This window comes from Esox lucius, chromosome 2 (genome assembly GCF_011004845.1).
Source record: "Esox lucius isolate fEsoLuc1 chromosome 2, fEsoLuc1.pri, whole genome shotgun sequence".
NCBI lineage: Eukaryota > Metazoa > Chordata > Actinopteri > Esociformes > Esocidae > Esox > Esox lucius.
In genome coordinates this window covers 3,528,285-3,543,517 of record NC_047570.1, presented here as the reverse complement: position 1 = coordinate 3,543,517, position 15,233 = coordinate 3,528,285, and the positions used below count along the sequence as shown (strand labels likewise).

Genomic DNA, 15,233 nt, shown 5'->3' with positions numbered 1-15,233 from the left:
TTCAATTCTAAACCTCCACACACACAAGGCATGACTCTTTTTGCCGGACCGCGTAAGCGGAGCTGGCTAAGAAGAGCGAATGTCTCTTACTAAGTGACTGACTGACTGGGTGACTGACTACCCCTTGTTAAATAGCGTAGTGGTTAGAGCGGGACTCCGGAACAACAGGTCCTGCATTCGCCTCTCGTAACAGTCAAAACGCATTATGCCTGAGGTTCAAGATAGAAAAAACTTCGCTGGATACAGCTTTAGAGAGGGAGTTAAATGATGTGGCGTCAAGGCATGGATGGAAAAGAAACTAAGTGACAAAGCTGTAATATATAGAGCTCTGATGCATTTTTAATGAAAGTCAAATGAACACGAACATAGTATAACAAAAACAGACTACAATAATACTGACTGTGATTAATTATGATTTCATATTTATTTATGTGATTCCTAGATCTTCTAATAAACATTTTGATGCTGAATGGCTAAATGGTTTCGGTTGGCTCAGACACTATGAAAAGTGAATGATATGCTCTGTATGCTAGAAGCATTGTGGAGCCAATGTATTTGGGGGCTTAGTAAAACAGCCAAGCAGAAACTATAGGCTGGATGCACTTAAATCCAATAAAATGTCTAAAAGTCCTACACAGGCAGATACGAAAAAACACGAGGGTAAAAACCTACATATGTTTTTAAAAAAAGATCAAATAATATTAATAAGTAAAGAATGACTATATTGCTTGTATTTTGGTTGTCATTCGGGAGGACATTGTAGTGGACATGGACAACAGGGCAAATTTAATTTAACAACATAATAGTGTTGCCAGATATAATATGAAGTACAGTGGAAATAAAAAGTCTACACACCCCTTTGAAAATGCCAGGTTTTTGTGATGTAAAAACATTTGACAAAGCTAAATCATGTCAGACCTTTTTCCACTTTTAACTATAACCTATAACTGGGAATGTGTCTGTGTTCAGAATTAACCAATCACATTCAAACTCATGTTAAATAGAAGTCATCACACACCTGCCATCATTTAAAGTGACTGATTAATCACAAATAAAGTTCAGCTGTTCTAGTAGGATTTTCCTGACATTTTTTCAGAGCAAAAAATGTCACAGAGGATAGTCCGGTGGAACATAGGGTAGTGGGGATTTGCCAAATTTTGAGCCAAGAAAAACCCTGGTTAACTAAAACGAGTATACAACTGTCTGCTATCCAGAGAGTTTAAGTTTAGCTAAACAGAATGAGTTTAGTTTTGAAGTGAGACATTGTATTCATGTAATCCTAGCACCACCAAACCAGTGGTCTACTTGTGCATGTGGAATTTGTTAAAAGCCACACCAGATACTGCACCTTAAAGCATTACTCTTGCTGATGCAATGTGTCAGAGTAAGCAAATATATTTCTCCACAATAGCAACTTTGAGGAATATGCATCCACAGTGAGTCCATTTATTTTAATAGTGATGCCTGCATTCTTTAGTTAAAGGTGCCTGCTATTAGATTCTGAGTGATGTTTAACCCTATCTTTCCATAGTCTCTATATTTTACATGTTTATTAAGCACGCCATAGAATGATGAATACATTCTAAAACAATGAACATAACTGCAGTTTCAAGTTGTTTAAAACTGAATGTTGTGAAAGATTTAGGAAAAACCCTTATGTTTAAAAAAAAATAAAACAATAGAATTTAATACTGGAATGTATGTGTTCTATTTCTGTATTACTGAAGTAGTAATCAACAGATTAATCCATTATCACAATAGTTGTAAGTTGAAGCTATAATATTAATTAACACTATTGCCATGCACAGCCTGTTTATCCTTCCTTGCTACAAATGCACACAAGACCAATGGCATTAACATGTCAGAAGCATGGCTGCCTGTGTCCAGGCACTCTGCGATGTGTTATACCAAAGGACTCTCTTTGTAGGACCTTAATCACAAATTGTATAAGAACAATTTTGAGAAAAATACAATTAGAATGGATTTTTCCAACTATGCTTTATATTCCCAGTTAACCAGTCATGTGTTGATTGCTATGTAACATATATTCTATAAGGCCACCAGAGGACATGATAATTTGATGTCATGTGATCAATTTCCAGAGATGATTGGCTGATTGTGATTGGCTGAAGTCCACCACACTGGTTGGATATAATGTTTCGTCCACCCCAGATTTCACTACTACTTTGAGTTTTACAGTTTCCTATTGATGCCTAAGTGGTAGTAGAATACATTGCCAGTGATATTAAATGCTTCTGATAAGTAATCAAGCTATATCAAAATGCAATAGGCTATATTTTGAAAGTATTCATGGCCTCATTCCATTCAATACCCCAAACATGGCCTAATGCCATTTCAAATAACAGTATCGTAGCACTTTCTATGCATTTTATAAAGAGCAATGTACGTGATGGTTTGGGAAACATTAGTCCGTTGTAACAAAGTCCATCTTAAGGCTATGTGCATCGGTGAACCGTCATAAGTGCCACCTTATTGGGAAATCGGGCTCTACTTGATTTTAAAGATTATCATTGCCACATTTCATCTGGTAAAGATTTGTTTGTTTAGTTATACATCAACACTGGTAAATAAACTGAACTGTTGTTTTACGAAAATATGGTTTAGTGCAAAATCAGTTAAGAGAAATGAACTTCCCAACACTTAGTCTGAACTGACTGAAATAGTTTAAGTCATAATCCCCATAAAACATATGAAAACCAGCACTTTCGGTTTTAACACCATATCTTCCATCTGGGATTTTTGTTATAAATTTTGTTATTTTCAAAATTGTGTTATGTACTTAATGAATGGTGAAATAAGAAAATGACAAGTATCAAATTTTTACACTAGGATTTATGGGGATTATGACGTGTTGACTAGGGGTGGAACCGAACCCGAATACGGTATTCGGGAAAAAAACAAATAACGTGGTTTTTACAAATACTTATTTCAAACAAATACTTTAAAAAATATTTGTATTCGGGAACAAGAGAACCGTTATATCAAAAAGCTGCGTTTTCTCATGAGACCGCAGTACATGCCCGGATGAGTGAGTGAGTGAGTGACGTTCAGTCGGGGGAGGGGAAAAGAATAAAAGCGGTAACTGACACAGGCTGCTCCACACATCTTCATTCTCCACACAGCAACAGAGAGCGCTCAGTTATTTTATTAGTTGTTGGTTAACCATGGATGAGTTGGCTGTTATGTTATTTTCTTTTCAATGACGTTCCTTGTTACATGTTCATTCTGTCGGTTCAGCGTCCACCAACAAGGACGGGTGGTGGTGGGGTTCATAATGTTCACAAATGGTATTTATTAGTTGTTGGTTTAACCATGGATGAGGTAATGGCTGTTATGTTATTTTCTTTTCAATGACGTTCCTTGTTACATGTTCATTGCTGGATTTATGGAAAAATATCAACCAATATTTCCATATCCATAATTATTATAATATATTTAATTAAAGAATACTTACACTATAATGTAAATTAGAAGTGTAACGCAAAAAAAAAAACGGGATTTGTAAGCCTATATTGAATTTTACTGGAATACAAATACAAGTACCTTTTCCCCCTTAACAAATACAAATACAGATACAAATACTGGCTGCTTTGCACACCCCTAGTGTTGACTATTTCAGTCTATTGGCCACACCGAAATCAGGCATACCAAAGCACAAGGTCGTTGCTATAAACAAGAATGTGTTTTTGGCATACTTACCAGATACAATAACTATAAAATCAATAAGTGTACACATAATTTCATTCTAAACAAAAAACATTGAGACGTCGCATAGATGCCTAATCATAGATGTAATGGAGAGCACTCAAAACATACATTATAATGTGATCACTGAATTCATCTTCATGTAAAAATAAACTAATATGGGAAATGTTAAACTTTAATTACTATTTAAGATCATATTTTGGGGGTGCAACCAAATCAAGTCCTGATGCTACAAAGTGGAAGGCTCAGTGGTACCAGCACCACCAATTGAAATTGTTAGTCTGGAGCTTACAGAGGACACTGTACAATGACCCGGTAGCAGGTGGTCAGGCCCTGCCTATTGTAAATTCTACTGTAATCCTCTAAATGCGTTATTAGGGCTTAAGGACATACCAGAACAGGGAATTATTTACAAAAAGATAGACCAGAACTTTAATGAGATTGCAGTAGCTAGGTAAGCTAATGCTATGCTTTCTAATGACTATTGGTTGGTTAGTTTGAGCAATGAATCAGCTTATTTTGTAAGTATTTGAAAATGTAGGCCAGCTACCATTAACAATATCCACTGTTTGGTTCTGTAGAGAAGGAGGGGAGAGCGGTTTCTCAAAAACAAAAGCGGTCAATAAGTGATAAAGGTGAGTTTGGTTAAAGTTTTACCTGGTTCCAAAGCCACCTCTGGACCCTGTGGCGGGCGAGTCCAGGGAGTCCCCTGGTTTGGGCCGATGCATCTGCAATAAGATGGAGCTCAGCTCGTTGATAACTGTAGCTTTGGGGTCAGGCGTGGGGGGGCTCCTTAGCTCAGGGGGCTCCCCCCAAAGCTTGGATGACCGCTGAGTGGGGGTCCTAGGGAAGTCTGGGGGAGACAAAGACCCGGGTGGAGGAGGAGGGACCGGTGGGGGTGTCCCAAAAGACTCCAGGGATTCCTCCATGAGGGCGTCGTGGTAAAGTGCAGTGTTCCTATTGATGATTGGCTTGTTTTTTGGCTTGGGAGGAACAGGGGGTCGGTCGGCAAGGTAAGCCTGGCCATCAGTGTAGACCATGGAAGTGTTTTCCAGGGCGCTGTCGCACCCGCCCTCCGACGACAGCGTTGAGATGCTGGAAACCGTGGAAACGGTGCTGGTGGTCTCCATATGAGGATCTCCACTGCTCCGACTGTCCACCTCCTCAATGCCCGAGTCGGTGACACCTTGTTCAAAGGTGCTGTCGGGTGGTGGAGGGGGGTAGGACGGGGGCAGAGCGCAGTTGGACATCCCGCTCCCTTGTCTGAACTGGCTTACGTGGGGCAGGGTGCTGTAGGGGGGGGGGTGCGGCTCTCTGGCCCCTGTCCCATTGCGTCTGTCTTGGTCCCGTTGCTTAAGCAGCTCTGCGATTACCGTCGCCTGGTCCTCTGGGATGTCTATGCTGTTGGCGAACTCCAGTGGTGGTGGCAGGGGCTCTGAAAAGACAAACTCCTCCACCTCCTCGATGTCCACAGAGGCCAGAGGGGGAGGGGGCATATGGAAGGGCAGCTTGACTATCTCGTCCACCGACCCGGTTGCTGTGATGCTTTTCCCCTGCGGCACTGGGGGGAGGGGCTTGGTACTGTGGCTGTTGGTGGGGGGGTTTGGCTGGTTGGGGTCTCTTAGTTCGCTGGGGATGTTGTTATCCTGGATTGGTGTGTTCTCTTCGTCCCCCTCCTCCCCATCAGGCCTGTTTTTGGTGTGCACCATCAGCAATCCAGCCGACTGCTGTGTTTGTGAATTGTCGGCGGTGTCAACCGGTGTGCTCTTCCTGTCGTCTGCCACCTGTTGCCGCTCTTCTGCTGTGCCGTCCGTCTCATACTTATGCTCTGTCATCTGTCGCTTCATGCCCCAACCTCTCCCTCTGCCTCTCCCCAGGGTTGTTGTTGAGGACGCGAAGCCTGCCTCAATGCCAGAGCGAAGCTTTGTGTCAATAAAGAGTGGCTGGTTGAGGCCAGGTTTATTGGAATTCGGGGGGAGGGACTGGGGGGCATCGCTCTTTGGGGGCGGCTGAGGTTGGGAAGGCGGTGGGGCTTGCGGCACTTTCATCTGCGCTTGTTCCTTCATAGCTCTGTCCCGGGCGGCCAGGGCTAGGGCAAGGGGCGAGTTTGGGTCCAGGGCTTTGCCTGTGACAGGGTGCAAGTAGCCCCCTGCTCCGTTGGAGCTGCAGGTCTTAGGTGGGGTGGCAGGGAGACTGATGGGACTGTCCAGGTTGGGGTATGTGCCGGTACGTGCAGTCAGGGGCTCCCTCACCACCTGGGTTGGTTCGGGGGTGCTGAAATCCGTTACGTTGCCCCCAATGTCACTCCCTCCTTGGGACCGCAGCAGGGCGGCGGCTGGCGGGGGCGCCATTGACTTCCGCATGTGCTCGTCTGCACTGAACATCCCCTCGTCGATAGACTTGGATTGTCGCAGGCGAGGGACTGGGGTGGGGTCATCTAAGTCTTCATCCCCCAGGTCGGTGGAGAGGAGGCCAGGTGAGTTCTTCCGAGCCTCCAGCCTCTTCTCTCGGTCCCTCACTGCCCCTGCAATGGCAGCTGCAAACGGATTGTTGACCATAGAGTCTTCTGCCGTCAGCTCCTTGTCCCCTGATCCGGGCGCTAAGGGCGGGTGTTCGGGTGTGGTGGGCTCAATCTCCATACTGCTACCCTGGCTGCTCTTCCCGCTGCTGCTGGTGGATGGCTCCTTGACAATGATGGTGGGGATGGGGATGGATGAGAAGGTCCTCTCAGTGGGTGTGGTTGGCATGGACAGTGCGCCCGAGGTTGGCGGCAGGCAGGTCTTCTCTGGGCTGTCCTCCACATTGGGCTGCTTAACCAACATGCCTTTTCTCCTCGCAGGCTTGGCGGGAACATACAGCGCCTTGGTGCCCACCTCTGAGTACGGGTTCTCAGGCACAGGTGCCCGTCCTCGGCTTCTACTGTCATATTGTTCTGAGCTCTGTCGGTGATAACCGCGCCGCAATGTCCCCACGTCTGTGCGGCTGCTGAGGTTGTTGGCGTTGGAACATTTTCCAGACGGGTTTAGGGTGAGGCCCGGTCGGGTGGTGCCATAGCCCCGTGGCGTAGGTGTGACGGAGGCAGTGTTATAGGAAGAGGGGGGGGATGGGGGGGAAATGTCCGGGGGAGGAGGGATGTCCTCTGACGTGTCGGGCATAGAGAGGCTGCGAGTGAACTTGAGCGGGGGAGGGGTGAGGAATGTCTTCTCCTCTTCTGTAATACCTGAGAGAGGGAGAGAGAGAATACTTTACCAGGGATTTTATTAAATTTCACTACTGAGAGAAACTATGATGTATGGTTCATTGAAGGTCCTAAGGACATCTTCTATGGAATACAAACATTACTGTGTGGTTGTTTTTATTGACCTGGCTAAAGCCTTTGACTCACCAATCATTTCATTCTAAACACTAGACTCAACAACCTTGTGTTCTCAGAAAACTGCCCAGATTGTTAGTAAAACTACTTATCTGATACTGTACAGTGGGTAAAAACTGAGGTCCTGATATCTAAACAAGTTCCTGTTTAAATGGGGATTCCTCCAAGTTCCAATCTCAAGCTAACAATATTCTCTGTACAAATTCATAAAGGTAAACTCGCTGACAACACTATTTTGTTTACATCTCTCCCTTAATGGAACTCTGCTGACAACCCTTCAATATAGCTTCAATATTACACAACACGACTTCCTTGATCTCCAATCACTCCTCAATTCAAATAAATCACAATGCATGCTGTTCCATCAGAAATTACCTCTGCCTGACCCCCAAACATTCTCATCTTAAAGGGATATTAGATTTTTTTTTGCATGTTAGACCTAATTTTCACTTACTTTTAGTGTTGAAGAATCATCCAGACAGTGGTTTTGGTCAAAATTCAATTTCTGAAATATCTAGTTGCCATAACACAGCAGTATTTGTATTAAATAAGTAACTAATATAGTGTTTATGCTATTGGATAAGTCTTTATTGTAAATGAACAGTGTTTCTTTAGTAGAGTGATACATTCTCAAAAAAATGCAAAGAAATAATGTGTAACTATTTAGTACTAGGCAAAGCGTATTCACATGACTATTTTTCGGTATCTACATATTGAAAAACGAGTACAGCAAGCAAACAGTGTGTCATTACAAGAAATTATATCATATATAAAGTAAAGCTATAAATCATAGCTTTACTTAACATTGTACATAAACAACAAAAGGAACCAGCTAAGCCTAATTCAACTGGACCACGATCAGAAAGGATGAAAGTTGTTGCTCTCTGGATTCCATACCATAACATACCATCTTCTTCCGCTTATCCGGGGCCGGGTCGCGGGGGCAGCAGTCTAAGCAGGGATGCCCAGACTTCCCTCTCCCCAGACACTTCCTCCAGCTCTTCCGGGGGGACACCGAGGCGTTCCCAGGCCAGCCGGGAGACATAGTCCCTCCAGCGTGTCCTAGGTCTTCCCCGGGGTCTCCTCCCGGTGGGACGGGACCGGAACACCTTCCCAGGAAGGCGTTCCAGAGGCATCCGAAAAAGATGCCCAAGCCACCTCAGCTGACCCCTCTCGATGTGGAGGAGCAGCGGCTCTACTCTGAGCTCCTCCCGGGTGACTGAGCTTCTCACCCTATCTCTAAGGGATCGCCCGGCCACCCTGCGGAGAAAGCTCATTTCGGCCGCCTGTATCCGGGATCTTGTCCTTTCGGTCATGACCCAAAGCTCATGACCATAGGTGAGAGTAGGAACGTAGATTGACTGGTAAATCGAGAGCTTCGCCTTGCGGCTCAGCTCTTTCTTCACCACGACAGACCGATACATCGACTGCATTACTGCAGAAGCTGCACCGATCCGTCTGTCAATCTCCCGTTCCATCCTTCCCTCACTCGTGAACAAGACCCCTAGATACTTAAACTCCTCCACTTGAGGCAGGCACTCTCCACCAACCTGAAGTGGGCAAGCCACCCTTTTCCGACTGAGGACCATGGCCTCGGATTTGGAGGTACTGATTTTCATCCCCACCGCTTCACACTCGGCTGCAAACCGTCCCAGCGCATGCTGAAGGTCCTGGTTAGAAGGGGCCAACACGACAACATCATCTGCAAAGAGCAGAGACGAAATTGTGTGGTCCCCAAACCTGACACCCTCCGGCCCCTGGCTGCGCCTAGAAATTCTGTCCATAAAAATTACGAACAGAACCGGTGACAAAGGGCAGCCAGGAGTCCAACATGCACTGGGAACAAGTCTGACTTACTGCCGGCAATGCTCCTGCTTTGGTTGTAAAGGGACCTGACAGCCCTTAGACAGGACCCAGGACCCCATATTCCCGAAGCACTCTCCACAGGATGCGGCGAGGGACACAGTCGAATGCCTTCTCCAAATCCACAAAACACATGTGGATTGGTTGGGCAAACTCCCATGAACCCTCCAACACCCCGTAGAGGATATAGAGCTGGTCCAGTGTTCCACGGCCTGGACGAAAACCACACTGTTCCTCCTGAATCCGAGGTTCTACTATCGGCTGTATTCTCCTCTCCAGAACCCTGGCATAGACTTTACCCGGGGAGGCTGAGAAGTGTGATCCCCCTATAGTTGGAACACACCCTCCGGTCCCCCTTCTTAAAAAGAGGGACCACCACCCCGGTCTGCCATCCCAGAGGCACTGTCCCCGACCGCCACGCGATGTTGCACAGACGTGTCAACCAAGACAGCCCCACAACATCCAGAGACTTGAGGTACTCAGGGCGGATCTCATCCACCCCCGGTGCCTTGCCACCGAGGAGTTTCTTGACCACCTCAGTGACTTCAGCCCGGGTGATGGACGAGTCCACCTCTGATACCTCATCCTCTGCTTCCTCAATGGAAGAAGTGACAGCGGGATTGAGGAGATCCTCGAAGTACTCCTTCCACCGCCCGACGACATCCTCAGTTGAGGTCAACAGCTGCCCACCTCTACTGTAAACAGCGTTGGTAGGGCACTGTTTCCCTCTCCTGAGGCGCCGGATGGTTTGCCAGAATCTCTTCGAGGCCAGCCGATAGTCCTTCTCCATGGCCTCACCGAACTCCTCCCAGGCCCGAGTTTTTGCCTCCACAACCACCCGGGCTGCAGCCCGCTTGGCCTGTCGGTACCCGTCAGCTGCGTCAGGAGTCCCACAAGCCAACCAGGCCTGATAGGATTCCTTCTTCAGCTTGACGGCATCCCTTACTTCCGGTGTCCACCACCGGGTTCGGGGATTGCCGCCTCGACAGGCACCGGAGACCTTACGGCCACAGCTCCGAGCGGCCGCTTCGACAATGGCGGTGGAGAACATGGTCCACTCGGACTCAATATCTCCAGCCTCCCTCGGGATCCAGTCGAAGCTCTGCCGGAGGTGGGAGTTGAAGATCTCTCTGACAGGAGACTCGGCCAGACGTTCCCAGCAGACCCTTACAGTACGCTTGGGCCTGCCGAGTCTGTCCAGCTTCTTCCCCCGCCATCGGATCCAACTCACCACCAGGTGGTGATCAGTTGACAGCTCCGCCCCTCTCTTCACCCGAGTGTCCAAGACATACGACCGCAGGTCAGATGAGACGACAACAAAGTCGATCATCGACCTGCGGCCTAGGGTGTCCTGGTGCCACGTGCACTGATGGACACCCTTATGCTTGAACATGGTGTTCGTTATGGACAAACTGTGACTAGCACAGAAGTCCAATAACTGAACACCACTCGGGTTCAGATCAGGGGGGCCGTTCCTCCCAATCACGCCCCTCCAGGTGTCATTGTCGTTGCCCACGTGGGCGTTGAAGTCCCCCAGTAGAACAATAGAGTCCCCAGTCGGAGCACTTTCCAGCACCCCTCCCAGAGACTCCAAGAAGGTCGGGTACTCTGCACTGCCGTTCGGCCCGTAGGCACAAACAACAGTGAGAGACCTATCCCCGACCCGTAGGCGCAGGGAAACGACCCTCTCGTTCACCGGGGTAAACTCCAACACATGGCGGCAGAGCTGGGGAGGTATAAGCAAACCCACACCAGCCCGCCGCCTCTCACCATGGGCAACTCCAGAGTGGTGAAGAGTCCATCCTCTCTCAAGGAGTGTGGTTCCAGAGCCCAAGCCGTGCGTAGAGGTGATCCCGACTACCTCTAATCGGAACCTCTCAACCTCACGCACTAACTCAGGCTCCTTCCCCGCCAGCGAGGTGACATTCCACGTCCCTAGAGCTAGTTTCCGTGTCCAGAGATCGGGTTGTCTAGGCCCCTGCCTTCGACTGCCGCCCGATCCTCTTCGCACCGGCCCCTTATGGTCCCTCCTGTGGGTGGTGAGCCCACGGGAGGGCGGCCCCACGTCGCCCGTTCGGGCTGAGCCCGGCCGGGCCCCATGGGGGAAGGCCCGGCCACCAGGCGCTCGCATACGAGCCCCAACCCCGGGCCTGGCTCCAGGGTGGGGCCCCGGCTGCGCCATACCGGGCGACGTCACGGTACACATAATTATTTTTTTTGTTCTGGATTCAAACCAGGGTATTCTGTGTGACAGGCTGCATCTTTAACCACTATGTCACTAAGCTATACAGGTGTTGAGTGTCAGTATAGCGTCTCTACCTTAGATCATTTTGTCACGCATTAATATCATGCCAAATTTTTTTATTTAGCTAAACACCATTAAGCATTGTGTTAAACTGACTAACGTTTCTTATGAAGTGTACTTCCACCGCAAATAGCATTGATGAACTGTATGCCTTTTTCCACTGGATGTTTTAACAGCTTATTAGTCAGTAATAGGATTACTAGTATTTACTAACTTACTACTTGGAATAATCATATGAATTGAGCAATTGTTAGTGAGACTGAAAATGAACTTAACACTGCCAAAGCGATTTCATGGCACAACAACGTTAGTTTTTCTTTCACTCATGAATGACATTGATAAATTACTATCAATATAGGTGTGAGAAAGTCCACTTGTTCGTGATGTCACCCTAGGTTCTTGGTGTTGTGCGAGAGTTAGTTCATTCAGCTGTAAAAGAGAGTGGAATGAAAACGGCTAGATCACGTCGTTTTGTTTTGTTAATTTCCCATGCGTGTATGCAAACGTGAGTCCTCCAACTAAATATTAAGTAACTCGTATCATCATGGCATCACTGTTAGGCTGTTCTCCGTAGTGCCCTTTATTTGTGCCTTTTTAGGGAAATCAAGTTAGGTTGGCTACAGTTCGCTTTGTTCAGTAAGTTTGTTTTTGTAATTTACATCGGCATGATGTAGCTAACTCTGTGAAACGATATAGAACATGTTTTGGATGTCGGGAAATAATACTATATTGTATGAACTAAAATGTTAAAGTGAGAGTAAAGTAAACACATTTTTTAGTGGAATGATGTTATTCAGTACAATCATTTTGTATTGGCATACTAATGTACGTTTCTGTTGTTATGTGTAGATATACTGCGGGCACAGTTACATCAGAATGACACTACTAAGATTACCAGTACAACTTAAAACTGAATATTATGTATTGGAGAACTAAATTGGATTATGGAATAAACAGCTGTCTAAGAGAGAATTCTGCCTTCCTGTCATTCTCTAAACAGAACCGCAACCATCCATATCCTGGCTACTCGACCAGTCTACTTGATTAGCTTTAAAGAGGCCAGTCTCTTTAAATAGCAGGTGATGATAACTGACTTTTGCGTCAAGTGAAAGACGAGAATTATGGAAACCCCTACTCTTTTACGGCCCAAGGGGTTGCGATCTTTATTAGCCCAAATAGCATGTTAATGAAATATGCAGCTCTGGTAGACTTGTCCAAGTTTGCGATTGGTCATGTGATGCAAACATCGCCCCCTTTTTTGTGAATGCGCTCATTGCTAAATTGGGAAAACCAGGGCTGATTTAACAAAATGATAACCAATGTAGTGACGTAGCTTAGCTTATGCGGGACTGCTTTTGTTAGGTTTAGTATAGCCAGCTAACGAAAATAAATCTGGGCCATGTTGAACTAGCTTCGTAGTATAGGTTTTTACCAAAACAGTAAATAATTTCTCATTGCTTTCACACACAGTGCAAATGCTTGCAAAAATATTAATGCAAAATACTAAACACAACTCTATACAAAGACATAAAACTCAAATAAATCATGTTACAGCCTTTGGTTGTATCCACCAGAAATAGTCGCAATATAACCGTAAATAGTTTTATTTTAGGCTTACTATAACGTACCTACTGAAGGTGTCTATCCGGAACAAAACCTAATGCATAATTAGTTTAGACTGTGATTTGAACACATGACCTGTTGCTTGCAGGTCCACGTCTCTAACCACTACGCTATTTAACAAGGGTCAGTTCGTCAGTCAGTCACTTATTCACTCACTGACATTCGCTCTTCTTGGGCGGCTCCGCTTACACGGTCCGGCAAAAACACAAGTAATATAGAAGTAATATATGTGATTAAAATATAACACAAAGCATTTATCTAAACATGGATCAAAGAGATAGGAAGAGTATATATTCATTGTCCAAAAGGCCATAAACCCAAAGTCTAACAGCAGAGAGGGAAAGGTGATGATGGACACGCCATAAACATATGGTCTATGCCTTGTGAACTCAACCACAATGTCTGCAGTCCGGAAATACTTTACATACTTCAAACAGCCATGGTAGTTGCAAAGATTGCAAGGCATGTGTTTCAAATGGAGATAGAGAATCTTAAGCCAGGTAGCTAACACCATGCTAATGGACAATACAATTATTTTGACTGTGCAATCAGATTAATAGCACAATAGCAAGCCTACATATTTGTTGTCTTAGACTTTCCTTTTAGTTTCATCTTCAATTGATTAGCCACATCGGCTATCTTCTAAAGTTGATAATGTTAATCTAGTGCCATATTGATCATGCTATGATGGGACAACAATAACCTATACTAAACGTGCAAATTCACATGGAATTTTATGATTTTAACCAAAAAATGCCTGCATAAACTTTAAGGACAATTAGTCAGTTTGTCACATACCTAGTTTTCATTGCAGGGACTATTTTCCAATACCTACATACTTTCCCATTCAACATTGCTGTAGAATATCCACAAATGCCTTATTTTCCATGGAATGTTTTTGTACATATTTTAATAAGAATTGTTGTTAAAATTATCAAAGTTCCACTTTAAATCTTAGGTTGATATTGAGACAGTTGTTAATAAAAGACGGTATCACATAAAATTCTTTCATGTACAATAATAGTGGCCATTATAGCAAATGTCAACAAAATGGCATTGCTGGATCGGTACTCTGTATCAGTAGATACTCAAAGTTCAGTACTTGGAATCGGTATCAACGATGGAAAAATTAGTTAATGTATTTGCAGGGATGTTGTGATGAGCAAGAAAACTGAAAAATGTATGCTATCATTTAACTTTAATCATTTCATTACTCAAAATGACAATGCCAACGCAGCCATGACTTTTCACGTTGGAAAAGACTGTTTCTATGTTTTTTGGTGAAACAGAATTGGAAATGTGCTTGCTTGTTGAAGGCGTTAATGATGTCGAGTTGCAGACTATAGCAAACATGTCATGATCACTTGATAGGCGAATTGACCACTTGTTCGAATTATTGCTTGCCCAGTCTCATAATTGAATGAGATTGTAATGTTTAGCTGTATAGTAGGCTAACTAGTAAGATGTTTTCTTGTGTTTCTTCAGATTTCATTTCAGCTAACTGTCCAGTTTGTCTGTCAGACTTGGGAAAAGTTGTGTAGCCACAAATGTGTGCTTTGCTTGCTAAGCAACAAGCTGTCACTTTCACTAGCTAGTCATCAGTGTAGGCGGTAATGTGCTTTGCTGACTACGCTGTCACTTGATCATGATGGTCCTGAATTTATCTGCTGAAAGATGTGCCACATACCTTCACCTATCTATAAAAAGTAATACATCTTGAGAAGTGTGTGCCTAATGGTTACTTTATGATCACATTAGGTGTGCATCTCAAATTATTAGCTCAATCTCTAAATATAGAGTTGCCTTGTTTAGTTTTATGTAGTAAGTAAACTACACTGAACAAAATTGTAAACGCAACACTTGCCTCCATTTATCAGGAGCTGAACTCAAAGATCTAAGACTCTCTATGTACACAAAAGGCCTATTTCTCTCAAATATTGTTCACAAATCTGTCTAAATCTGTGTTAGTGAGCACTACTCCTTTGCCAAGATTCACAGGTGTGGCATATCAAGATGCTGATTAGACAGCATGATTATTGCACAGGCACGCCTTAGGCTGACCACAATAAAAGGCCACTCTAATACAGTTTCACTGTATGGGGGCGTCCGGGCTGTCCGAAAACCAGTCAGTATCTGGTGTGACCACCATTTGCCTCACTCAGTGCAACACATCTCCTTCGCATAGAGTTGATCAGGTTGTTGATTGTGGCCTGTGGAATGTTGGTCCACTCCTCTTCAATGGTTGTGCGAAGTTGCTGGATATTGGCAGGACCTGGAACACACTGTCGTATACGCTGATCCAGAGCATCCCAAACATGCTCAATGGGTGACATGTCCGGTGAG

The 15,233-nt window shown here is 45.1% G+C and overlaps 1 protein-coding gene across 3 annotated transcripts in view; it reads right to left on the bottom strand.

Moving 5' to 3' along the window:
• The window catches only part of LOC105006621 (SH3 and multiple ankyrin repeat domains protein 2), a 276,728-nt gene that overhangs the window by 12,671 nt on the left and 248,824 nt on the right, over window positions 1–15,233 (bottom strand). For all 3 annotated transcript variants that reach the window (XM_034297425.1, XM_034297433.1, XM_034297430.1), the window contains one exon: window positions 4,384–6,946. In XM_034297425.1, the coding sequence (XP_034153316.1) occupies window positions 4,384–6,946 (2,563 nt within the window). The remainder of the gene's footprint in view (window positions 1–4,383; window positions 6,947–15,233) is intronic.